Genomic DNA, 27,465 nt, shown 5'->3' with positions numbered 1-27,465 from the left:
ACATCTTTAAGATGATAAAGCAATAATAGAATAAGCTTGTAGTTGTAGATACAATATTTAATAAAAATTAAATGATTAATAAACACTGACCGTACTTGCTATTGGATGTTTTAAAGAAGGTCTTACATTTTGGGTTGACATGAAAACCAAGTAATCATAATTTTCTAATATATATTAACAAAAGGAATATTGTTGTTTATACATATGCGGGTTTTTCAAAAATAAAAAGGAAGCACAGAGAAGCTGTCACAATTTCACAGTAATGTAAACAAAAACATAATCTTTCGATTATTTTCATCGATACTTTTTGTTAAACAGAAAAAATCGCACGTAACTGTCCCTATTTTTATTAATCAGTATATCACCAAAAATATTCGCAATCTTTCGGCCGTCAGTGTAATCACTTGCCAAATGAAATGCCGAAAATGCAACTCTGTGTAGGTTTGTGAAATCTAATTTAATTCTCCCGGTCTTTTACAATTGTTCAGTGGTATTTTTTAAATAATAGGTAAAATGTACAAAAACCGAAAATTTGGTAAAAATAAAATTACCCTCAAAGATACAAATGCGTCTGGGTCTAGTGAAAACAAAAGGCATTTAGATTCAATAGATGAAAATGCATCGGTCAAATTCGCAGTAAGTATACCTAAGCTGGTTTCAATTGGCAGTGGATTAAACAAAATCGCACTTCAAAATCGCACTTCAAAATCAAAATGTAAAAATTCAATATCACAGCGTACTTCCTTAAATCTCGGCCATAGTCAACGGAAGACACAGCCATCGACAAAGATTGTTGTTGCAGCTGAGATTTGTAGTGCTGGTGGCAGTAGCGAAGAAAATATACCAGCCTCCCAAGAGGCTACACAGCGTTACTTATCACAACGTAGCACGATCGCTTCGTCACTAAGTCGTACACAATCACGTAACACAAGTGTTCGTCCACCCAAAAGTTACTTTGAATTGGTACTAATTAAATCTGGTGTGCTTTTGGACGAAGCAGACAATTTTGTTTTATGTATGTTTGTATAATAAAATGCATACATATATGAAAATATAATTAATCTTTTATATTTAAAAATTAGCTTGCGATCATATTACGTTTGTTAATAAATTCCGTGAAGTATTCATGAAATGTGCAAATTATATGGAAAATGTGGACATGTTCAAAACAGGTTTAAATGATGCATTGTCGCCGAAATGTAAATACAGTTTGAAATTGTTAAGCGGTTGTACAATCAAGGTGCCTGACCATAATTCTGAATATCAATCACAGGAGAGTATGATTTTGAACTTTTTAATGGTTGACTTTTTACAAGATGCCGTTGTAGAAGTTTTGCTTCAGAAAATAACGGAAGCTGCAAGCCAAAGGTAATTAATAATTAAATTTAACAATTCTATTACATTGTGAATTACACAATTATACTTTTGAAATTTTTCAGAACACCTTTGTTTCTCGGAAATGGTACCGTTCCTTTACTACCACTGCTTATGGTGCAGTTGCGTTATGTCGCGCAGTCGCATAGTACTTTAATATTCGAGCGAATCTCAAGCGCATTTAAAGATGCCAGTGAATCAGCTAGACAGGATATCATAGTTAACGCCGAGCTCGTTTTGGACGAAAGCAAACATGATGATTTTGTACAAATGTTATTGTAAGCGCCGTTTACTACTAACTATTAGTATAACTACTAATATATATTAATATATTTATGTTACGTTCTTAGAGAGAATCTACCCACGAGCAAAGACTTGTTTAACTCCATTTCAATTAAATCCTTGACAAATCTGAATTTAGGCCGCAGCATGCAGTCAGAGCTACGCCATCGTGTATTAGATTATATAAAAGAAGATGGTTTTAATAACACGGTATGCGGCAGTTTTTTCTCTTTTCTTTTTCTTTGGATTGTTATTTTTCTTTTTACATAATATATGTATATGTATGTATATGGCGTTATTAATGTTTACAATTTTTTCAGGTTTTACCGTTATTAGTGAATTTTCTTTTTAAGGCATTAAATGATAGCAGCGATGAGAATGTCATTGAGGTAGTGTTCGGTATGGTTCGAGTTGTTTAATTTTTAACAAATATATACTTGTGTAGCTAGTTACAACAACACGTCAAATTCTGGTATGGCGTTTGAATACGCCCATGGATTGCCCAACACAGCAAGACCTTTTCACTTTTATTGAACAGGCCTTTGTGCGTTCCAAGAAGTTCTATACTACTTGGCAAAAATTGTTGGCTTCTTTGCCAGGCAGTCAATTCAGGTTTGTACAATAAAATGTTTTCCCTATTAAACGGGAATTCTCTATAATATATTTTACGTACTTTTTAGATCTGTGGATTTTATCATACTTCTACTTCTACTATATATTAAAGAAGATAATTATTTGTTTATTGCAAATATTGTAAGTAAAATGAAATTCTTCTGCCAAAATACAGATCAACATACAGTATTTTATTACTAGCTACGTCGACACATAAAATTAGAGCATATAACTGTGGATATATTTGCTGAAATGAAGTCTAACTATGCTGCAATTTTAGAGCAGCACACGCACACTCTTATGGAGTTGATGTATGATTTTTTAAGAGAAAATCATAATGTGGTTAGAGGCTTCGCCATATCATCATTTGGGTAATGTACATAATCTAGAGATGTTATGTATTTTTTAACTTTGCTACCTTTTAACTTACTTTCAGTGTATTGTTTAAGACTTGTGAGTCTATTCAACGCACCATACTCAAGCGGCTGCTGCAGTTAACCTGTGACAAATCAACGCTTAAATTAGCAACTCTATCTTTGGAACTACTTCGAGAATTACAAAGAAAATATCGTCCTGAAATACAAAATTGGGGAACTCTCCTGATGGTAAATGGAAATATCATAGCGTATATTAGGTTTGACACGAAGTTTGTAACACTTTAAAATATATAATTAAATTATTAGCTATTACGTCTGTCCGTCCATCTTTCCGTCTCACCATTTGTCCGTCTGCATATTTTCCAAACGGGGTTAGATCGCCGAGAAAACAGCTTTTGCCGGATAAAATTCGGGTCAATTCCGGTAAAGTAGAGCCGGCTGTTGTGGGAATTGATCTGTCCGTCTGTCTGTATTTGAAATTTTGCGCACATCCTTTTCTCCTCAAGAAGTTGCACATTTTTCGGAACCATAGTTATTGGACTAGCATAACATAAAGTTGACTTACATATAAACTGAACGATCAAAATCCAGTCCTTGTAAGGTTTTTTTTTTTATTTGACGTGATATCTTCACGAAACTTGGTGAGGATTGTTGCCCAAGGCTTTCGAACACTTTCCGAAAAAATTGTTCAGATCTGGCTACTATAGCATATAGCTGCCTTCCAAACTGATCGTTCAAAATCAAGTTCTTGTGTGGAATCTTCTGTTTTTGTGGAGAGTGTTATAGCTTCAGTTCAACTAAAATTACTTTTTTCCTGTTTTTGTTTACACAATGCACATTTTTAAAGCCTCTTTTAGACCGGCTTAGCGATTTGTCACTTTCACAAACCCGGTTGGCGATGGAGGTACTTTGTTCAATAGCCTATCCTCCACCACCGCTTTCGGAATGTACTGTGCTGCAGGACCAGCTAGATATGGTTTTGAAAAAGCAAATAATAAACCTTGATAAGTAGTAAGTTTATAGCAAATAACGCACATACTATGATAAAATAATAATGCTTGTTATTTAAAAGTGTGAGAAAGCAAGGCATCATTGGCGCTGTACAACTTATCGATTGTATGGCGCGTATTGAGGATACTATTATAGAACATGACGATTTCGACACTTCATATTCAACCGCTAGTGCGCTGCCTGATGGACGTGGCAAAACGGCAGCAAATTTTATAAGTAAATATTTTTATAAAAAATAAATAAATTTTATGATTTCTTCACAATTTAATTTAATATCCAATTGTAGTGCTTGTGGAAACGGCCTGTGTGCATTGTTCGGAATCCTTAGCACTATTCTATGACGAACTTGCAAGTAGCTGCATGTGTATGCCCAGCGAACGCGAAACATCCACACAACTTGACAAACCGTATTTGATTTGGTTATGCGATGTTATGACATTCTATTTTCAGAATAATTTTGTTGCCGAACACTCACCCACCAAACCATTGTAAGTCTGCTTAGCTACACATCTAACTTCGTCTAAAAATTATACTTATTTACTGTTAACTTTAGTGGTATTGAATTGACTTACCAGAAATGCATTAATACAATCGATGACACAGCTAATATGGAGGAAAGTGAGATACCATCAATTGCGATTAATATAGCAGAATTGGTGCTGAAGCCGGGCTCTGTGTATGTAACATTTCGAAATAATATGCTATGAGTATAAAATTGATTTATATGTTTGCATTGCAGCTCTTCATCTTCGATTGTGGTACTTGCTCCACTCTTCAATTTAGTGCGTTCATTGCATTTGCAACGGTATCAAGGTAGTTTGGAGCAAATAAATGCATTACTTGGTTGTGCTATAGTATTGCCTACGTTTTTCGATGAGTCCAATAGCGATGCAATATTCTATGATTACGACGAACAATTGCAAAAACTCATTTTAGACATTTATTTCCATTGTGTAAACTGGATGCGCGAAACAGTCAGCTCATTTTCAACGCAGCAGGAACCGATGATACGCTCTAAGGTAGTTATCATTTGTTATTTATATGGCTTTGTGTTTACCTCCAATAATCTTGTGTTAGGTGCTGCACCGTCTAAGCGAACTAATTGCGACCGAAGATAAATTGCGTTTGTTGTTGGATAAAGCACCACATGGTTATTTACCGCCGCAAGCACAATTTATAACTTCGAATAAGTGGCATGCAACAGATAATTCTGACGGTTGGTAATTTTTGAATTTTATTTAATTTCCAAAACATACTTTTTAATTGTATAATTCATTAATATTATTTTTACTCTTTATACATATATTTTTTAATTTTAATATACTTTTATTTTTTTTATTTGTTATTTTTTTTCCTTTTATGTGGAAGCAATATAATTTCTGTTTTTTTATATTGGTATTATTTTTTAATTTAATTGTTATTATTATTTTTACCCGGAGTAGGGTATATTCAGTTTACCATGAAGTTCGTAATACCTAGAAGAAAACGTCAGAGACCCTGTAAAAATGTGTATTTATGTATAAATGATGAACAAGACGAAATATAAATATTATTTATTTATTTTTAATAATAATTAAATTTTGTATTTTGGTTGTAATATTATTAATGTTTTTTATGTATTATATATTCTATATTTTATTTACATTTATATTCTGTTTTGATTGCTAATATTATTTATTGTAATTATAAATAGGTATATATATTTTTCTAGTACAATTTTTATTTTATCTTTTCTTTTTTATATACTTATAATTTACTCCCCAGCTCGCAGCGGACCTGCTGCATCAACCAAAGGTGAGCAAGCCAAAGAACAGGAAGACAAATCTCTAGACTCTGAATCTATAGTGTTCAATGATACACATTGCGGCAATGTAACAAACGCGGGCGATGTTACCACCAAATTGGCAAACATTGGGCGCTCGAAAAGCACAGAACATAAAAATAAGTTTGATGTTCTATATAGACCACGTGAAATATACAGGTATAATGTATATGTAAATACTAAAAAATTATTAATTATTGATTCTTTACTTCTGGTTGTACAACATTATGGTTAGGCAAATGGATTCCGATATTATGTTAATCCTACGTGAGGAAATAGTAATCAAATACCCATTACCAAGCGAGGATATTGGCAAGCGAATTGGTTTGCTTGAATTTCGTTTTATTTTATATGATTTGGTGTGTAAATTGGAGTCGATCAATAATGCGCAAAAGCTACAAATTGAGCTGCCGCTACAACATGTTGCGAAACCCGAGTATTTCATGTCCGATTTATCGAAGTTTTTGCAAACCATTTTACAGAACATGACAAAGGTGAGCAAATGCAACATTTTAATTCGCTATTATACTATTTGACAATATTTCAGCTTTCGAAAGAGATCAATGCACAATTGGATCTTGTTAAGCATGTCTACAGTAATGGAGACCTCTTTTCCACCGATTTTAGTTACATAAAAGTTTGCTTTAATTTATGTGTACGCTTGTTGGCAATGTTCTTCTCCTGGCCGCAATTCAGTGATGGTAATTCTGCGGATACGCTCTTGAAAGGTAATTCAAGTACGATGTATTTTTATCCTGACACTTTCAAATACTCATATTCAATGTTTCTATATAGAATCGTTGCTTGTGCTGTTAGACGATTCCAAGCGGAAGAGCTTTTATAAAAAACCAGCTGCTGATGTTGCCGCCGCGGCTTTCGACACTATGCTTACATTTGAAAGCTCTGTAATTGATTTGAAAACCGCTGTGTATTTACACGATTTGTTGAAAGTTTTAAAACGCTTCTCCAGTAAATGTACCACCAATAAGAGCAATGAACTCGAGCAACGCAAAACATTGTCTGAAAGGCATGACAAAGATATACGTTAGTATTTTGAAACAGATTCTCCAATTTAAATGCTAAATGCTAATTTTTTAATATAAAACATTTTCAAGGTGCTATGTGTAAGAAATTCTTACAAAGGAAGTGGTTTAGTTATGAAGGTATTGCGGAGAAGGGTGCCTCATGCAATATATATTTGAATATTTTGGTAAAAGAGTTTGTTAAGAATTCCGATTTCGATCGTTTACGTAATATTTTATGGGCTTTACTGGAAGAGTCTAAACAACTTAAGGGCAAGGATAATGCACTGAAATCGTTTCCAAATTTCAAAAAGTAAGTGGCACAAATGCTTTAGATCATTTTTTTTAAACATATTTACATCCATTTAGAGCGAATTTTCCTTTACTGTTTCGAGCGTTGTGTGAGACGACGGTTTCTTATCTATGTGAATCGATAAACCAGGGCACCAATCAAAAGTCTGACAAAATGAAGATGTGGGAGAAAAGTTGTGAGCTCTTCAATGTGTTGCTTGACATTGTAAAATCGCTGGAGGTGCCAAGAAATTTTCAATTATTTTTAAAGGTTAGCATATATATTTGTTTCTAATTTAATTTATGATTTTTTTGCATACTTCGTATTTTTTATATACCATTTATTTTTAAATTAATGCTTTGTTATTATATATTTTGTGGTATTTTCTCTCTTTCTATTTCAGTCTGCCCATGTATACTTGAAACTATTCCTGCAGCATGGCTTACGTGTGATCGATAACTTGTTGCGCGAGGAGCCAGCACGTGTCAGCGAATTTTTGAAAAATTTACAAACTGTCACTCGATTTTTACATAATTTATGCTGCCATTCCAAGGTAAACTATAGTAATATATGCATATCAGAGATTTGAAATGCTAACTGTAATTTTTAATATATCTTTATCTTGATTTTGATGGTTCAGTTTGTATGTCAGCTATATGCTACAGTGGTCCGATCTGAGCAATTACTTCGGAAGTTGTGCCTCTTTTATAATAACCCATGCCAAATATCGAGAAGATATTTCGTTAAATAAAAAAGTTTTCAATATAAGCATTTGGGTTTGATTGATCAGTTTGTATGGCAGTTATATTCTTTAACGACCCGATATCTACGGTTCCGACAAGAGAGAAAGTTCTTATATATTATATACAAAGTTGTTGACCGAGTGTATAAATTTTTGATATCAAATTACCCTACTATTAGTAACCAGAATTCAATGTATGTTTGTATCTTTTTTTAAATGCCGTGGCATCAATTTTAAAGTTATCAATAATTCTAGAATCAAATCACTCTTATTGTTCTTCGCAGTCTTTATAGTTTCAGAAATATTTTAATATTTGGAATATTTATAAAAAATACCGTTATAAATGATTAGAGCTTTTTTTGTAATTATTAATACTATAAAAGTGTATCAAAATATGTCACTAATAAAAACAGCTGCTGCTAATTCAATGTGAAAATAATTTTTAACGCTCTTCTAGGCGCTTCAAAATACCGCAATAGTTGGCCAAATTCCCGCACTACGTGAAACCGTTGAAACCATAGTTTTCCGCGTGAAAGCGCTCATGACATCTAATAAATGTTCTTCAGTATTTACAATGGGCAATTTGAAGAATAAGGATCTTCATGGCGATGTAATCTTGTCTGAGGTAAGAAGTCATACCTACTGTAATATACTAACTGCACATTTTAACTATCCTGAATTTAACCAACCAAACATTTTAATTAAATACAGTGAAATACTATTCACCTAAAGACTCATATATAGACATACCTATTTATGTAAATACATATAACACCGACTTTATTTTATACTAATATGTAAATTGCCAAATAGTCTAAATATCGTTGTAATTCTCAGATTTAGAATCACTTCTTGCTTACTCATTCAACTAGTTGGGATCGTTAGGGGACTTTGACGATCGCTTCCTATCCCGTACTCGATCGAAAATCACACCCAACAAGAAATATAGTGTATAGATCAACATTTTATTTCTAATATGTCCGTTGAGTTCACACAACTGAAAGCTAGCACTATGTAGTACAAATAAATAAATTTTTCAAAATTGAAAATTTTCAAAAAAAAAAGGAATACAGCCGCCGGCCGTATTCGTTAGTCTCCGTGACAAGTTTTCAGGATCTGGCTCTTTATTAATATTTAACAATATTTAAACATAAAAATCAACCCTCCGCTTCTACATATTTTGAGCCTGACAACTGGACATCATATAAAATAAATTATACATTTTGTTAGTCATGTATCAGTTAAATAATATTTTACTAACGAAAAAATTTGTTATAAGCCAGTGCTGCAGCCTTTGAAAGTGGTAAAAAGTAAAAAATTAAAGTATAATAAAACCTATTAGAAAAATAGTTTACAGTCGATCTGAGGTCGATTTATTTTTCAAGAGTTAAAAACGGTTTATCTCGGTTTGCGACAAAACTACGAGTCCTATGAAAAAAATTAAATCGCAAAGTTGTAGGTAATAAAAAATTTACAACTTTTGTGTTAACACTTAAAACATATCTTCAAAACTACAAAAAAAAGACATTTTCATTCACGAAAATTTTAGTGAATGCACTGTAGCACCTCATATCTGTGAATTATAACCTAACTTCTTTATTCACTAATTGTTGTTTGATTTTGAACTAGTATATATCTATATATACATGTATACATTACCTCTGTGTGTGCTCTTCCCATAGTTTTATAAATTGTAACTTTGTATTTTACAGAACACACTCGACAGTGGCGCACGAGAACACGATAGCGAGGAAGACATACCGGACGATGATAGTGTTGACGAAACAGTATTAGATGAAGATGAATCAGCTACCACCAGCGAGAGTGTAGCCTCTACCAACGTCAATAATAATCGCAGTAAATCTTCATCCCGAAGCAAATGCTTTTGATCGCATTATTGTGAAATTCGTACGCTTAATTTTTATACTCTTGCAACATGTTGCTAGAGTTATATTCTAGTTTCGTTTTCTTTTAGTTTGTTATATTAAATTCGTGCCATAACGCACACATACATACATATATATGTATGTAACTAGCGCATAGCAATACGCGAAGTAGTTACTATATTTAGTATACATACATACATATGTACGTAATATACTTGGAGTGTTTGTTTTCTGAAGTTACATCTTAACAGGGGGCAAATATCGTAAATTGCTTTGCATATTTTTTTTTTGTATAAAAATTTTCTAAAATCGTCTAATATACTCAATTTTATGTACGTTTATGCGTTTTCGTTAATGGATATAGAAACAATGTTAATTTATGTTCTACTCGTTTCGTTTTTTTTAAAACAATTTTCAACGTTTTGTTTTACGGGTTTAAAAACTGTCTAGATTTTCAATTAATTAATTGCTACAAGAAATTAATGATTTTAATTATTTAAAATAAATTTCAATTTCATAAACATTTTCCATGCTTATCGCTAGGTTTTGTTGTTGCAAACACAGAAGGTTTATTTAACTCTTCGCTTTTGCTTAACACCGCCAAGTCGAATTGAAATCTGTAGAAATGTCATTAATATATAAATATCAAATGCGTTGTTGTTTTTTGTTTTAATTACTCACAATGTTTCCCCCGCGCAATAAAAATATTTCGTTTTTTGTTGGTTTCATGATCTTGCGATCTATTTTTTATTCCATTTATTTAAAACTACTATATGTATTCTTTGTAAACTATGTTTAAGATAATCTTGTTTTCCATATAAACTTAAAAATATATATGTATATGTATTGTAAGAATTTAAAATAATATATATTTAATTGATTACAAAATATAAATCTCCACTTGTTTTTATCATATCTCTTCAAACAACATTAAACGTGGAGTATTTTCCACACATGCAATTGTTTACAATTGGAACAACTTAAGAATGACACCTTAATATACTTATACTTAATACAGGTATACGATAATTTGCTGCTTAAAATTTGAAACAATTAACAATTAACAAATGTAATAAATGTATAGATCTCGTTAGATGATTATTTGAAGCTACGTGGTCTAGTGTTGGACAGTCCACGCTTCAGAGCGCGTTTCAGCTTATCCTTGATCTTATTTAGTTTCTTCAGCTCTGCCTGCCTCAGATTGTTTGCTTCAAGCAGTTCGTTTTCCAGTCGTATTTCCCTCTCCTCGCGCAATTTGTTCTTTCGGCGCGATACACGACTCGCTTCATTATTTTTGGCACGATCCATCAGCTTCTTACGTTCAGCCTCGGACATTTTCAACAATGTTGAGGGATCTGGTTGATCGCTGCGCTCTTTAGCAGGACGTCCGCGTTTCTTTTTGTTGCTGCTCATTTGCTGATTGGATGAAATGTTGGATGGTGATGGTGAGCTGGGCGTATATTCATTGGTATATGTGGATGTGGAGGTGTAACTGCGCGGCGTTGGTGGCAAATCTTCTTCATTGTATATGAGCGGATGGCTGCTGGGATCTTGTAAGACTTCTACAATGTCATCGATGGTAGTTTCACCGTAATTTGTAGAACCAATAGCCATTTGTTCGACCTGCAATTAAAGAGAAATACAAAATGTAAATATAATAAAATGAAAACAATAAAATTTAACAATGTTCTAATTATAAATAAAAAATGTTTTAACCATTATTAATATTAAAAAAATTTAAACAGTTATTACAATTAAAAAAAATTAACCATTATTAAAATTAAAAAAAGGAATTGTTAACAATTATTAAAGTTAAAAAAAGTTATTAACAATTAATAAAATTTAAAAAAAGAAATTTCGAAATTAAAAAAGAAAAAATGTAGCCATTATTAAAACTAAAAGAAATATATTATCAAATATTAAAAGTAAAAAAATCGTATATACCATATTACATTTAATAAAGGAGATTCCGAATTATAATAAAAAGAAGTTGCTAAGTAATGCACTCGTGAACGCCTATTGTGAAATTAACGTTCTGCGCCTAGTAAGCAATCGCAAGCTACAAACCGAGTTAGCCAACATGACACGGTAACTAAGCGAAAAGCATGACGCAATCTATAATGGCAAAGCTGAAAACTCTCAAGTCAGTCGATCGGTGTTCGTATTGAAGAAGGAAACCAAACGAAACACGAACGTATTATACGAAAAGAAAAAAAAACGAAAAGTAGATAATAATAATGAACGTACCTGTAAATCCGCAATACCACCGAGTACGGTAGGTGTTGAGAGTGGATCTGCTATATGCGCAGATGGTAGATGCAATTTTAAACGCTTTTGTTGCATACGACTACTATTTGATGGCAGTGATGATAATGACGGTATTATGATTGGTGGTACTATATTCATATCCTCTATTTCTACAAGCATATTATCATCGTCACATGGTATTTCGTCGCGTTCCTCGATTTTCGGAACTATGGGCTCCAAACGATTGACGGACAATTGTTGACTGTTGCTCGGTGTGCTGCTGGTGCAAGGCAACATTGGATCCTGTGAATTGTTCAACAGATTGCCCAAATCCAAACCATTGATATTGATCGCCTGCTCACTGCATTCAAAAGATTTCAAATCATCAATAGCTGTCGAAATATCCGTGCTCAGTAAGAGATCATTGCTCAAATCAAATTCTGATAAATTTTCGGAATTCTCATATTTAATGTTGATGGGTTGTTGCCACTGGTTATTATTGGCGTTGCTATTATTATTAATAATATAGTTGTTGTTGTTGGTATTATTAAAAAAGCTTAAAAAGGTGTCATCGGAGTCGGCCATGACGTTGCCGTTGTTGTTCAAGTTATTGTTACTCATGCTGGTGGTATTAGAGTTATTTTTGTTGTTATTGTTGCTGTTGCCGTAGTTATAAGTTTCTGCGTCACTGCCGTCCAGAAACATATCAATGTCAAATTCAAAATCTACAAATCCGTTGCCGTTTATGATATTGTTGTTGGCGTTGCTGCCGTTGCCGCTACTGATGCTATGGCAAATATTGCTGCTGTTGCTGCTGCTGTTGCTGCTATTGCTGCTGATTTGGCTGTAGTTGTTGATATTGGTTGCTGCTTCAGTATGCGTAGCCGCTGGCTGCTGTAGATATTCTACAAAATTTTATGGGAGATAAGATATTTTAAGCGTTAGTTATAGATAATCTGTGTAGCCAATATTTATTTACATTATTTTATTATTTTGTGTACGCACACTTTGACATGACAACCGACTGATCGATGTACACAGCAAAATCCTTTATAATATTGAAACATTACATATAAATAAAAAAATAATAAAATCTTGAATTCTGTGAAAATGTACAACATACATATATACACAAATATACATTTACATGTATATTACAAGCATATATGTACATATTTATGTACTTATGTACCTTTTAGGTACGTAGTATATTTAGGTGCATTGTTGCTTTAAGAAAACCAAGTACGAAACTTCAAAAAAATATATTTTTGGCATTGCGCAAAAGAAACTATAATCCTCGTTTAACCCAAGGTACTGATTCCAGCTTGCGTTTGCCACGTAGCTAACTATTTTTCAAATTCCCAAATTACAAAAAAAATATTCTTTTGTTTTTAAATTAGGTTTAGAAGTAGATGAGTTAAAGGGCAAATATATATACATTTGACTTTTTATTCAGCTCGCTTTTTTAAAGTAATTGTTTTATTAAAAATATATTTTTTGTTACGAATAATTAAATTCTGATGTTTAATATTCGAAGTAGGCCAATGAAAAAATTATTGCTATACTATTTGCATTTGACTCTTTGGTCAGTTCCTAAATTAAATTGGCCACTTTTTTAATTTAAATTCTTTTATTATTGTTATTATTATTATTAATAATTATTAAATTATTTTATTTAAAACCATATATTTTTTGTTACAAATATGTAATTACATAAATTGTAATTTTTCAATGCTGGCTTGTTTGTGCACACGCACACACATTTGTTTAGACAAGAAAATTTATCGCGAAGTACATATTTAAAAAGGCAGTATTTTTTTTATTTTCGAACAATCAATATTTTTTAAAATTATATTTCTTTTCAAACATAATTAAATATTTTTAAAACACACAAGTAATTCAAAATATTGCAGCATAGTTTTAAGCGCACCTTTATAAGCAAATCAATTACAATCCGTTCAATAGAAGAGTATGGCACTTAATAAAGTTGGGCAATGGGCAGCAAAGCCATTTGTGGGTGTTCGATCTTACCTTGCAGAGAACGCATACATACATCAATAAAAAATAACCGGCAAATACATGCTCTTGTTATCACTCTCTTATACAAAGTCGCTCTTTTTTATTACGAAGAGTGCAGTTTTTGCAGTAACTCTCCTACGCGCACACGAAGATATGTACATACATACTTTTGTTGTGAAATTGACAGCAACAATATGCAACTTGTTGAAGCGAAAAATATTTATTTAAGATTTTCGTGATTTTTTGTAAAATCGAATTAAATTTTTTTAGTAAAAAAATGTAAAAGGTTCATACATATGTACATCTGTAATAAAAAAGTGTTTCACTGCAAAATTATTGGCGATGCAACAAATTTACCTTTATGTATGTGGGTATGTGTAGCACATTTTGGCACATGCTTGCCATTGTGCTTTCATGTGCTCTTTCTGCTCTTAATTATTACACTCTTTTCAACGCAATTTCGCTGTTGCTCTCTCAAAATTTTTGCAAATAACACTGCTGGTTCTCAGGGCTTTCTCTGGCACACGAACAAACGTGAGTCATCGCCACCAGCCTCTTGCTAGGAAAGCTCATTCATAACACAGAAATTGTTCCAGAATAATTGACTCCATATATTGACATGTATTAAGGTGTGCGTGTGAAAATTGCTTGCGAGTTGAGCACGTTAAAACATGTTTTGTTTTGATTTTAAACATGCGGAGTAAAAATGTTTGCGAAAAGGTGCGCAACAGCTGATGGCTTTGGATAATGTTTGGCCTTTAGGGGAAGTAAAAATTACGTGGCTTACATTTATGTATGTATGTACATGTATTTAAATATGCAAACAAAGTTATATTCTTACATACATATGTACATAAGCACATACATTTATATTTATGTATATTCAAAATAGTATCGGAAAATGGTTTATTTGAAAATATTGCATGCGATTTACCGGTAGGAAACATCAAATGTCACTCACACATATCCACATACATAAGTATATGTATAAATATACATACATACATACTTAAGTATATTGCGCATAAACATAAGTATGTCCTTATGTACATACATACATATATATGTGCTTGCATATTATCTAATTTCAAATACATATATACATATGTACATACATTTAATTACATCCAACGCATTGAGCCTTTCTTGAAAAGAAACAAACTTCTTCTTTTCAATTTATAGACAAAAGCCATTCTTCACATTTTAAATACATACATATGTATGTGTGTATGCACTTAGTATGTCACTAAATACATAAATGTATTATGTACACGGTATGCATGTAAGAAAAAAAATTTGAGTCACTTGCAACATAAAACACAAAAATCAAAATGTTTAAATTTTGCTTTGCAGCTTTCGTTTTCAAATAATCCAATTCGAAAATTTTTGCAAATATTTTTTAAAAATATTTTTATTTTAATTAGAAAAGGTCAGAAATGTTGGCAAACAGAAAAAATAACCTAAAGACGCAGATCAAGGGCATAATAAGTTTTTTTCTTTAAGTTCTAATTTTTTCGAACTAAAAAAAAACATTTCTAACCTAATAGGATGATATGCAAAAAATTTAGGCATGAACAAACTACACACATTATTGTATGTGCTGTGTGTTTGTACATTTGAATATAAAATTTTTTGTTTTGTATTTAACATTTCGGACGCACAAAAAATCACAAGTCATGCTGTAAAACAAAAATAAGTCAAACTTAGAATCAACCAGCCACAATATAAATATGTATGTACATAAATGTAAATATGTTTTTACATTTCATACATAAAAGTTATGTATGTTTTCAATGTTGCATTTTATTATATTGTAACCCGTTGCAGCCAATTTCAAAATATATTTGAATGTGTAAATACCTTGAGCTGTGCGCTGCTGCAAACGATGTTACTTCCTTGGCTGCTGAAATAACTTTGAACAGCAAGTGAAGAATCGTAAACAAATATATGGCATTCGTTCACGTCAACGATAAGCAGAGTGGCTGGCTGGCAGAGCAATTGGAAGGAGAAATCGTTCACGTGCGAACAAGAATGAACACGTTCGTGGCTATGGTGCTTGTACAATACAAATGCATGCCGGCGCGCGCAAATTTTAAAGGGGAGAGCTCCAAATGTATAGCGAATGAAGGTTAAGAGAAATAGAGAGAGAGAGATAGAGAGCGAGAGAGTTGGGGCTGTTGTTGATATAGCTGTCACTGCTTGCGTATTTGTTGTGCCCCCTTCAACAACGTGGAGGTGTTTAAGAGCGAGTGGGTACAATATCAGGTGGTGATCTTGAAAGTGATTTTTCCACCAAACATACACACACATACATACATATTCATTGACTTATGTGTTTGTTTGTGTTTTTAGTTCAATGGACGTGCCTTTTTGCAGCGCTATCAGCTGTTGACATTGTCAGCAGTAGAAGGGGACCCGAATTATGAGTGAATTACTGTTATGTTGTATTATGTTAAGCTACTTTTCACATCCCTTTCTAAATTGTATTGCTAATTGTTGTCAATAGGCGTGAAAAAGATGTATGCAGAGGTGTATAGGAAATAGCAAATGTGACGTGTTTAACAGCGTGGTGAGAAATCAATGCTTCTAACAGCACTCTGAAAGGGGTAGGCAGTTGGGGAAGCGTAATTTTGGCTGACAGCTATCTGTTGCATTTTTATCAGGGGCAATATTTGTGTCTATTGATCTGCGTTAGTTATGAAATTCTATTAAGGAATTTTATGCCTGTATAAATAATACACAAAAGTCTGACTTTTAAAAATAATGCGAACAATTTTCTTACAGAAGCGTTGTTACATTTTATGTATGTATGTACATATATAAAATATCATATTAAGATGCTCATCCTCGCTGCCTAGGTTTTGAGTTGCAAAATATCTAAGCTTCTTTGTTTCTGTGGGCACATAAAATGGCGGAAAATAAGCATCCGTTTAGCCATCTTGGTTTTAATGCATTTTGCCAGTACACTTAGTGTTTACTACAAAATGGCGGTTTGCGGAAAATGGCGAATTTTTCGAGATTCTTGGAAAATATAAAATACTGTACGTAAATATGTATGTATGTACATTTGATTAAAAATAGAATCTACACATGTGCAGACATATCTGTTGTTCACATACATACATACATACAAATACACAAATATATGCAGTTATTTACGTACATATATTTTTGCGAACATTTATATGCCAAATTTTAGATCATTTAGATTTTTCATCTGTGGTCTACACAAAAGTTTTAAGAAATCATATTGGTTTTCATAAGACATTCAAATATCAAAAAAAGATAAAAATTTCTTCAACAAAGTACTTTTCAAGCAAAAAAGTCTAGCAAACAAAAATACTTAGTATATGTATTTGTGAGTTGGGGTAGTCTGTTAATGTTATTGGGGCTATACTTGGCTCTTTCGGTTGTAGTTCTCTTCCGTTTTTACTGACCTACATTCTTAGTTGTTAGTGTGAAACAGCAGTAACTCTTGCTGATCATGGTCTGGACTCACTTCATGTTAACATATCAAAATACAAGTGTTGCGAGACAAAGACACACATTACATACATACATATGTAATTAATTAAGAGTTGAAGGCGCTCATGGTCTCCGTAAATGGGGAAGTAAATACGCATACACGAAAGAGATGTATGTATGTATATATTTTTATAGATATGCGTGAATGAAGGCGATTACCAACAGCTCTTCTTTCGGCTTGTATTTTTGTTATCCAAAAACGAGAGCAGAGCGTGATTATGTGTTGATGTGAAACAGGAGCGAAGGTGTTTGAAGGGTAAGTGAATTTCACAAGAAGGGATTTGCAAAATTTTGAGGTTAGATTCGATTTCATTGTCATTGTAAGAATTTTTGTGTTTTTTTTTAACTTAATATGAGTGAATACTTGAAGTACTTACATACATATGTACATGTGTACATATGTAGGAAAATATTTGTTTTATATTATAAATACTTGAAATATTTATGTATGTAGGTAAATTAGTAAATTATATTTATGTATTTATGCATGTACTTGAACTATTAATGTTATGTTATCTTGAAATATTATGCTTATTATTTTTATTTAATTTTTTTTGGTTAGATACATACATACATACATATATAGTATGCACTTTTTTAACATTTTAATTACGTTGCATTTACCAAACGCTAATTTACATTTATAGCATATGTACATATATACATATACATATAAGTACATATGTACATACATATGTATGTTCAATAATTCAATAACGAAATTTCGATTAAAAAAAAAATAAATTTCTTTTTAATATTTTAGTTTTGTAGAAATTTTGCCAAAGTCATTTTTGTAGTAAATAGTAAACTTTAGTTTGTATGAATATATATTATATATTTAAATTTTTAATAAATTGCGCAGATATTTTAGTTTGTTTGTGCATGTACTTACATGCGTACAAGTGCCTACACAAATTGTCGTTGATATGTCGCTCTACTAGGCGTATGAGCTTCGTGCTTGTAAGTACGTATACGACACGTCATAACACTCGTAACGAGGAGACAGTTATTATGCAAACAAAATGTAATCCATTTTTAAGCAGTTGACTGGCAATATTTTAGCTGATTGCAGGTGCAAATTGAGTATTGAAAATAACCAATATACAAATATAGGCATGCAAGTAGATAAGTCTGTATGAAGAAGAGTAGATATGTACATAAGTATGTACATACATATGTATGTATATATGTACATATGCACGTATGGATATGCACACAGATGCGTGTTTGTGCCTACTGTTGACAGTTTTTGTGTATTTTTAATTGGCCCATCGGTGCACGATAGACAAAGGCCATGAGTCATCTGTTGCACATGTGACTAAAATCGATTAAACAGGTGGAGCGCGAAATAGAGTGGTGAAGTGATGGAGAACGTGATCATTGTCACTAAAACATTAGATTGAATTCCACAATTACATATGTATGAGTGTAGATGTGATTTTTTAACATAATTACATACATACATACATATGTATGCTTATATGTTTGATTATATAAAGAATCTAGTAGATAAACTAAAAACTTGCCCAGTCATTAGTTTATTATAAAAGTACTTCTGTTTACGCACGTAGCTTTGAAATTACTTGAGTTACTTTATACATACATATACATACATACTATGTATCTATCATACTATGTATCTACATACATACATAGTATGTATGTATAAACACTGTATATACAGTATATGTAAATTTGCATGTGCACGTGATTTATTTGTTGGAAGACACGTCAACGATTGAAAATGTGGCGAAAGTTATGACTGATTTAGCGTTTTCAGTTAAGAAAAGGTAAGGGAGATCTTTTGATGATCAGAACTTGGAACGTATTTTTTATTAATATTTTATATATATTTACAGTGTTTACTTTAAAATATTAATATATGTATATACATATAATATAATATATTAGGTAGTCGAAAAAGTCATTTCGCATTTCTAATTAAACTTCAACTTTTTTTTGTACATATGTATATATACATATTTATAATCAACTTCAATGAACCATATATGTACATATGTATGTACCATTTTGGTAGACCACTTTTGCCATTTTTCCGCTAGAGACATTATTCCATCAGTGTAAAACTTTTCTGGTTTTTCGGCGAAAAACTGCGAAAAGTAATTTTCACAGCCTTCTGATGCAAAGCCAACTTTACTCCATTAAGAGAGTTCTACAGTGACCGAAACAAATGGTAGTCCGATGGTGCAAGATCAGGGCTATATGGTGGATGCATGAAAACATCCCAGCCAAACTCTCCCAGTTTTTGTTCGAAAACTTGAATTTCTCTTGTTTCTTTTTTTGCAAAAACAAGATATTTTCACTAACTACGCAGTGTTATTTTGTTGTTGTGTCTTGACATGAAAATTAATTTAATAATATTTGTTTTTTTTTTGCCACCAACTTAAGAAATAAATTCTAAAACTTGAAATTGTCGTAGATTTTTGACATTAATCCAAATTTTCGAGTACCTTTTTTGCGTTTAAAATATTAAAATGAAAGATCTTTTGATTTTACTTTTTAATTTTGGTTGTTTGAAAAGACAAGCACATAAGCGTTGGACTACAGGGGGTCACCCTTGGGGCATTATTAGACCACCAATGGCAACCAATATGCAAAAGTATAAGCTCACACTTTAAAGTGGTTGTTTAACATGTTTTGAATTACAAGTACATAAGTATAACTGCTGGATAAGCTAATTTTATAGACCTTTTTTTTATAGAAAAAACACCGCCAAAGAAGAGCATATTTTTAAATTAGTTTCTCTTTAGAGTTATGTATGTCCTTGCAGTAATATTTATTCGAGATAAATATTACCAACAGACCACAAAGGGCCGTTTTCTCAATGACCGATGAACAGCCAGTTGTCAGTTAAATTCTGGTTAAGAAAAATGCTCTTAACTAAAAGATGGAGTCGTGGTTAAGTTAACCAGAACTTAACTGATAGATGGCTGTTACCCAGACATTGAGAAAAGGGCGCTAAACATTTTTTGGAAAAGTAGTTTTTTTGCTTCTTTTTTTAATTTTGGAACATATATACATTTAAATCACATTTCGATTATTAGTAAGTACATATCTATGTAAAGATTTGCATTCTTCAATTGCAATGCAGCAAAAAATATATAATAATAATTATGATAAAATTAATAAGAAAAAAAACAAATTTCTGCTAATTAGACAACAACCAACTTGTAGTCGGTGTCGTACTGCTCTTCTCTGCGCCTCCGCACTCACATCTCTTGCGCCGACACTGTTCCAAGGTTTTCTTCCTGGGTCATTGCACTGTGCTCTAACATCGCGTACCACCTAAATCGGCATTTGGGTCGGAGAAGTCAACGCCGCAGCGCCAGCTCGGCTGGGCACAGGCGTTTCATCCACCAACCATGCCACTGAACCAAGCGAGTCATTACATACCTACACACTGACACATGGTATTTACATAAGAGTATATCTGTATGTTATGGTTGTTTTTGTTTTTACGAAAATACCAGTTAGCATGTTTCTAGGTAAAATGATTACTCATTTGCTTTTTGCATATAAAATATATATTTTTGATTTGCACTTGCAACGGTTCATATCGGTATGCGTACACGGTTAACATCGTCATAAACATCACACAAACACAGTACTCACCATCTATGAATACCGGAACATTTATCTCTTCAACTGTAGCAGTAGGCGTTGCTCCACTCATGAACGCGGGCGACATGTGCTCGTCGGCACCTGTCAACTGAATCCCAGCCATGGCGGCCAGTGTTCTTGGTGGTTGCGTTTGCGTTTGCGGTTGCGTAAATTGCACAGATGAATGCGACGATTGTTGCTGTTGTAGTTGTTGCTGTTGCTGTGACGGCGCACACAAATTCGTATAATTGTCTATAATATTGTCGGAGTGTGTCAATATTATCTCCGAATTCTTGTTTTGCTCCTGAACCTGGGTCAGATTGGTTGAATCCAACACAGTCGTATAGTAGACGGTGTCGGTCAACGTATTCACCGCTGGCGTTTGCCTTTGCGTTTGCGTTAATTGCGTAATCGTATTTGGATTGCTTGCTATTGGATCTCCTATCAATGTCGGGGACGTTGAGGCCAGCAAGTTTGAGTTTTTCCTTATTGGCGAACTCTGTTTCAGTATAGGCAGCGTTGATGGCGAGCCTGGTAAAAAGGGTACCCTGATTGCTGAGGCACTCGACGATGCTATTCTGTTTTGCTTCGCTATTAAGCGTGCTCTTTGCAGCTGTTGTAAGCTTATACTCTTCCTTTGTCTTTGCTGTTGCGTTTGTGGCGACAGTTGCGACTGTTGCAACTGTGGCGTTTGCTTGCGAACTTGATAGATTTTCGGTTGGCCAGTAGTGGGCGCTGAAGTTATCACCAATAATCTTTGCGATGGCTTCAATTGTATCGCTATGGTTTGGTGATCCTCTGTCTCGTTCAGGGAACACAAATTCGTTTGCACTAATGTTGGTTGTTGCTCTTGTTGTTGTTGCTCCCGGATCAATATTATCTTGTTTGAATTTGACGTATTCGTAATCCTTCTTGGTAATGCCGTAGCTCTGGTTGTTGTCCTCGGTAGTACAATTGTTCTTCTGGTTGTTGCAGTTGTTGTTGTTGTTGGATTCGCTTGTGGGCCGTGTTTGGCTAGACTGGGCGGCGTTGAATGATGCCATTTTGAACAGGGCTATTTATTTTTTTCGTTGAGGTTATAATAATAGTAGCAACAACAAAGATCGGCGGCAAAACGCAATAAATTTTCAATTAGATTTTTTAGTTTTCAAATTTTTCATTTAAAAAAAATTTCATTCATCAGTTTATTATCCATGTGCATAAATTGATTCGTTGGGATTCAGTTTTTTGTTTTATTTTTGTTTTTGTGTGCGCAAATTAACACCAAGTTTCGACAGAGAGTTTTTATTATATTTCATATGAGTGGAGCGAACGCAAATTCGATGTGGAAGAAAAATAGATAAAAGAGAAAAATAGTATTAATAAAAATTCGAAAATGCGAACAGAGTAAAACAAAACATAATGTTTTATAAACATATTCATTCCATACGATGAACATGGCTTACGATGAAGTATGGAACAAAGGGACTGGTGTGAGTATGTGTATACTATATACAGCTGTAATACATACATATATACATGGATATGTAAAATAAATAAAGCAGAATTTGTCGGATATTATAATGATAGTCATTACAAAAATACATATTGTTCGTTGTAATTTTTTTTTTTTAATATATTTAAAATTCGGACTAACTAAATTTTTTTCAACTTTTCGATACCAACATTTTCCCCATAACTCGAACTCTTGTCTTGGCAATAAAAGTCAACTTTCGTCCAAATTTTCTTCTATAACTCGAAGTCTTTCTAACTAGAAATTTTTTCTTTAGTATGGTGATGCGAGTTAAGGAAGTTCAATTGTATACAGATTTCTTTTTTTTTTTTAATTTTTAGAATTGACAAAAAATTCCAAGTTTAAAGTCCCTAAATACGAGTTTCCAGAAAGAAAACATAAATTTTTAATTTCAAGAAAAATTAGAGTACTTTTGTGTTATTTTTTTTTTAACAAAAAGCGCTTAACACTATATTTATAAACTCTACATATAGTTATTTAAATATAGACTATTTATATCCTTTATCCTGGTTATTATTATTAACCAGGTTTTATAACTTCATTTTCCGTTAGCTAAAGAAATAATCTCCATTAGTTGGGAGAGCAAAATTTCAAACAGTCTCCATATTTTTCAGTCTCATAATATATAATAACTGGTTATAAAGTCTGCTTCAGTTTTTACCATATTTTGTATCCACGTATTAATAATATATAGTAAAAAGTTTAAATAATGTATATCGTCAATTAAAATGCAAAACAACGTAACATCAAAAATTCGAAATTGGAATATCATAAACTTTTAATCTTCCGCTGTCCAATATATCCAATATATAACCAAAACAATATCCAATATATAACCAGTTTATAACAAAAACAGTTTTTATTAAATTTTTTATCCTTCACTTGTGAACTCATGAAAAGTGATGGTACGTTATTTTACATTTTACGTTACGTTACGTTAGGATATGAAAGAATTTAAATTGTTTTTGTAAAAATAAAATAATTATATTTTTGTTAAATATAGAGTGTAAATAAGAATTTGAATTTTCTGTTAATAAAAATGAACAGTTTCTAGCCAATACTGCTAACAATGCAGAGAAGGCGCTCATCTCATGATTGTATGTTTATTGACTCACAAAACTGTTTATAGATTTAGAACGTATTTTTTGCAGAAGTGGAGTTAGATTAAGGTATTTGATATTTAAGACGCATTTAACAGCACTGTGTCATTTAAATTGTATTTGTTCATGACTTTCAAAGTGTAGAAACATTTTTACTGTTTCGATTTTTATTAAATATAATTATTCAAATTCATAAGTATTTTTTTACATTTTTAAGTATAACATTTAATTATTCATATGGCATATGGAATATTTATGATAATATTTATTATTTAATTCGGTTTACTTACTTTTAACTCACTGTTATAAAGAAATAAAGAAATTGTAGGGGAACCTCTAAACGGTCTCTGAATAGAGCCTTAGATGTAGTTTCCCTTCAGACTGTAAAGAGAAGAGAGAGAATAACAACATAATTATTTATAATGCTTTATTTTGAATGATACTTAAATTATGTTAATTAAAAGTGAAAAAAATATTGTAGTTAATGACAGAAATAATCATAAATTACTTAAAATTTTCGAGACTATTGAAGACATGCATACATACATAAGTATGTATGTACATGTGTCAATTTTTCATATTATTATATAATATGTGATATTAATATCATTATATCAGAAATTTAGGCTGCTATAGCTGAATGTGATATTAGCCTTCTAATGAAGTCATAAATTTTTTTTTCATATACATAGCTAAATACATAAGTAAGTACATACATATGAATGTATATGTTAATACAAATATGTATGTACATGAATTTCACCAAACCTTTAGCTTACAAAATGGCGTTCGCCATTTGCAAAAATCTAAGTGGATCTACATTATTACAAAAGCTAATAAAATTGAAAATATCTGCATACGTGGTGATAGCAGCAGTACAGCGCGTGTTTTCCATCAAAATTATCTAAACTAATATTGTTGTTGTGTTGGACTAATTGCCGCCTGCATGCGCATTTATTATTTTGATATACAATTTACATACATACACATGTACCTGTATATGTACATATATGTATGTATGTATACGATTAAGTCGTGACTTTCAATTTTGATAATTGCATGCAAGCATATGTACATTTGTACATGTGTATATATGAAAATGTGTTTGTGTGCATGTGCTTAAGTTCGCACAGTTGGGAATTTATATAACGCTTAGAACAAATATTAAACTATTTGATAACATCTGTCAGCGAGTGGACTGACGTGCTTCAATATATACATACATACATACATGCACATGTGTACTTATGTATGTACATATGTACATAAATCCATACGTATAAAATATAATTATTTGTAATTATGTGCGTGCTTATAAAAGCAATCAGATAATTAGTAGCCCACCAAAAAAATAAAAAAACGAACTGAAGTGAGCAGAAAAATCCCCACCTAATTATCGTAGTAAGTGCGTATGAGTGTGTGTGCATACAAATGTAGTTAAAGGTGATGGCGGCGCGGCCAACGTACTCGTTTGTTGGCAAAAGTTTTCACTGCTTCAGCAAAAATGAATTTCACAACAATCGGCCGAAAGCTGGAAACTTAAGTGTGTGCTTTTTTGACGCACACAACAAAATAAATAAACACACCAAACAATACAAACACAACTAGTAAGCGTACAAGTGCTTATTGGTGTTGGCATTTACACGAAGCAATTTGTATGGGTCGTGTTGATTGCAGATACCATTCGACTCACATTATATGTATGTATGTATGTATGTATGTATGTACGTTAGATAAAATGGTATTGTAAAAATTTCAATTACAAGCAGACAAATAAATATCTTTATCAGTTCCAGGAATTATAGGTGTTTACTTGTTTTGCGTTTCAATGTACAAACGACCAACAGCACTCCATTTGCGTCAGAAAAAGCTCGCTATGCACGAACAGGCATACATACATACATATGTATGTATATATGTATGCTTGGCCCCCAACGCCCCCTGGGAGGGCAAAGAGTTGATGTCGAGCTTTCGTTTGGCTTTTTGTATAACAACAACGATCGAAGCAAGATTGTGCATGTTCGTGCATGGCACGACATGGCCATTTTTTTGCTGATATTACTCATCGAAAGAGTAAAGCGCAAGTTCATTGCATGCGTGTAGGTAGCATATGGTAGGTATGGCAGATACAAATAAATAATTATAAGTGTGTATGCATGGCAAATGGTAATGGCAATTCTAAGAAAAATTGGTGAGACCAGCAAACGTTTGCTTACGTTTTAGTTGCGTACACTTACAGTAGGTGTTGACCTAGGGTTGGAGGCAAGCGGGAAGGTGTGGGAAAACACCATCTTAAGTACCTTGGTTAACTATACATATGTATGTATATGTCATAAAGTATAGGCATAAGTAGTAAATGTATGGATTCGTGCCAACACAGCGCTGCTCTTGTTGACCAAATATTTTATTTTGGAAAATAACGATGATGCTAAGCTGTACCTATGTATATATAATGTGTACATATGTATGTACCTTGTTACTAACTTATGCAGCTTGATTTTACGTTTTGAGGCATGATGTCATTCTTCTTATAAGGTTAAAACACTTAAAAATCTCGCTTGTAATAAGTATGATTTAGCTTGATTCTAAGCGCTGAAATTACATACATATGTACATAAGTATGTGCGGTAGGAAACCATACAAATTTAGTATAAATTCGATTCAATATATATATGTATGTTTTCTTCTTCAAGAGTACATATGTATATAATTCTAGCATTGCAAGGATTTTCATAAAAGTTCGACAGTTATACATATATTATCCAATTCAGAGTTTAACTTCCTTAAAACGGTTTTCGAAAATTGACTTTGCGTTATTATACCTGTTGTTCTAATAGCTTTTCTATAAAATTCAACCACCCACGCTAGATTTGCCATGCAATTTGAGCGATCATTAGAACTTTCGAGTACTAATAGAAGTACTATTAGATATACATACATATGTACATAAGTATGTAAGTACTATCATATGGTAGCCACATGGTAGTCATGTGCTAAACATAACCCTCAATCATATTATTCCGATTAGAAAAAAATATTTTTTTCTTTATATTATATAACATACAAGGTCCAACTGTGACCCTGGAGTACACAGTACTTTCGGTTATCATAGCTTCGCCCTCCAATGGCATGCTGCCCGCCTTCCTTTTGTCCAATACAGTAAAACACGCTTAAGTGCCTCGCAAAAATTCCATGTTTTTGAGGTTCTTAGGTGGGTAGGGTGCTTAAAAGACCCGCTTAAGTCTTTCGAAGTGAGTATTAAGCGCGAAAATGTTGGATATTTAAGCGGGATCGGTATTTAAGCGAGAGGTACTTCAGCGGGTTTTACTGTATGTAAATTTTTGTCAATTTTTACTTTAGATGTATAAAAATACTTAGATATACATATACTATATATGGTATAATATACCTACATATGTAGGTATATACTATATGTGGTCTTAGATACTATTTGGTGTATGGTAAAATGGAAACTTACATAAACTGTTCAGAAACCAATCGGTGGGTGTTGTTGTTGTTGTCGCGAAAAAAACGCGGTTCGGCAGACGCAGGAACTACGTCAACCGAATTTACTTTACTTCGTTTATATGTCTATAAGATCGGCGGAAATCCGACGATTCCACCAAATACGAAAAACTTTACTACGTTATTTCTTTTGCAAAATTTGCGACTTATGCGCGATTTGTGCTTGACTTTTTTTCTTTTTTTTTTAATTTATAACTTTATGCCACACTTATATTTTTTTCTTTAGCTTTCACTGCTTTACGCTAGAGCCTTGTGCACTATTGGCGGCGTGCACCCAATAAAGTGCCGTCTATTCGCCTTTTAATCTACACAATTTTCTGTAGATTTCACAACTCAGTTTTTGCTGAGCAAACACCAAACGTTGGCTTTAGCTATTATATGGAAAATGACACAAAATATCACCGCTGCTAGCCAAGTCACCTAAATAACACACGGAATAAAAGACCGTCGGCACGTCAAGTTGCTTTACTCCACGAATCTGTTGTGAAATTCAAA

General features: G+C 32.6%; 2 protein-coding genes across 4 annotated transcripts; one reads left to right on the top strand and one right to left on the bottom strand.

The window, feature by feature from the left end:
• The first annotated feature begins 233 nt into the window (after nt 1-233).
• Nucleotides 234-10,314, top strand: LOC105222134 (Fanconi anemia group D2 protein). Of its 3 annotated transcripts, none has more exons than XM_011199335.4 (26): nt 234-441; nt 509-636; nt 736-1,015; nt 1,083-1,368; nt 1,440-1,652; nt 1,725-1,866; nt 1,977-2,045; nt 2,102-2,268; nt 2,337-2,409; nt 2,470-2,639; nt 2,705-2,873; nt 3,493-3,656; nt 3,718-3,872; nt 3,943-4,144; nt 4,210-4,332; nt 4,396-4,675; nt 4,734-4,872; nt 5,421-5,637; nt 5,714-5,972; nt 6,026-6,206; nt 6,274-6,522; nt 6,594-6,813; nt 6,870-7,062; nt 7,196-7,345; nt 7,992-8,159; nt 9,247-10,314. In XM_011199335.4, exons 1-26 carry the CDS (start codon nt 417-419, stop codon nt 9,421-9,423), a joined length of 4,599 nt encoding a protein of 1,532 aa, XP_011197637.3. In that variant the 5' UTR covers nt 234-416; the 3' UTR covers nt 9,424-10,314. The 3 variants fall into 3 exon arrangements, with proteins under 3 accessions (XP_011197637.3, XP_019844495.2, XP_019844496.2); XM_019988936.3 differs by having other exon boundaries at nt 419-437; XM_019988937.3 differs by lacking the exon at nt 234-441 and having other exon boundaries at nt 762-1,015.
• Nucleotides 10,106-27,465, bottom strand: LOC105222133 (homeobox protein 5). Its single transcript, XM_049448451.1, has 5 exons — nt 26,924-27,465; nt 23,736-23,826; nt 20,845-21,886; nt 11,668-12,572; nt 10,106-11,043 (listed from the first exon to the last, which is right to left on the bottom strand). Exons 3-5 carry the CDS (start codon nt 20,954-20,956, stop codon nt 10,519-10,521), a joined length of 1,542 nt encoding a protein of 513 aa, XP_049304408.1. The 5' UTR covers nt 20,957-21,886; nt 23,736-23,826; nt 26,924-27,465; the 3' UTR covers nt 10,106-10,518.

The sequence above is a fragment of the Bactrocera dorsalis genome, chromosome 2 (assembly GCF_023373825.1).
Source record: "Bactrocera dorsalis isolate Fly_Bdor chromosome 2, ASM2337382v1, whole genome shotgun sequence".
Lineage (NCBI taxonomy): Eukaryota > Metazoa > Arthropoda > Insecta > Diptera > Tephritidae > Bactrocera > Bactrocera dorsalis.
This window is presented reverse-complemented; position numbering and strand designations above follow the sequence as displayed.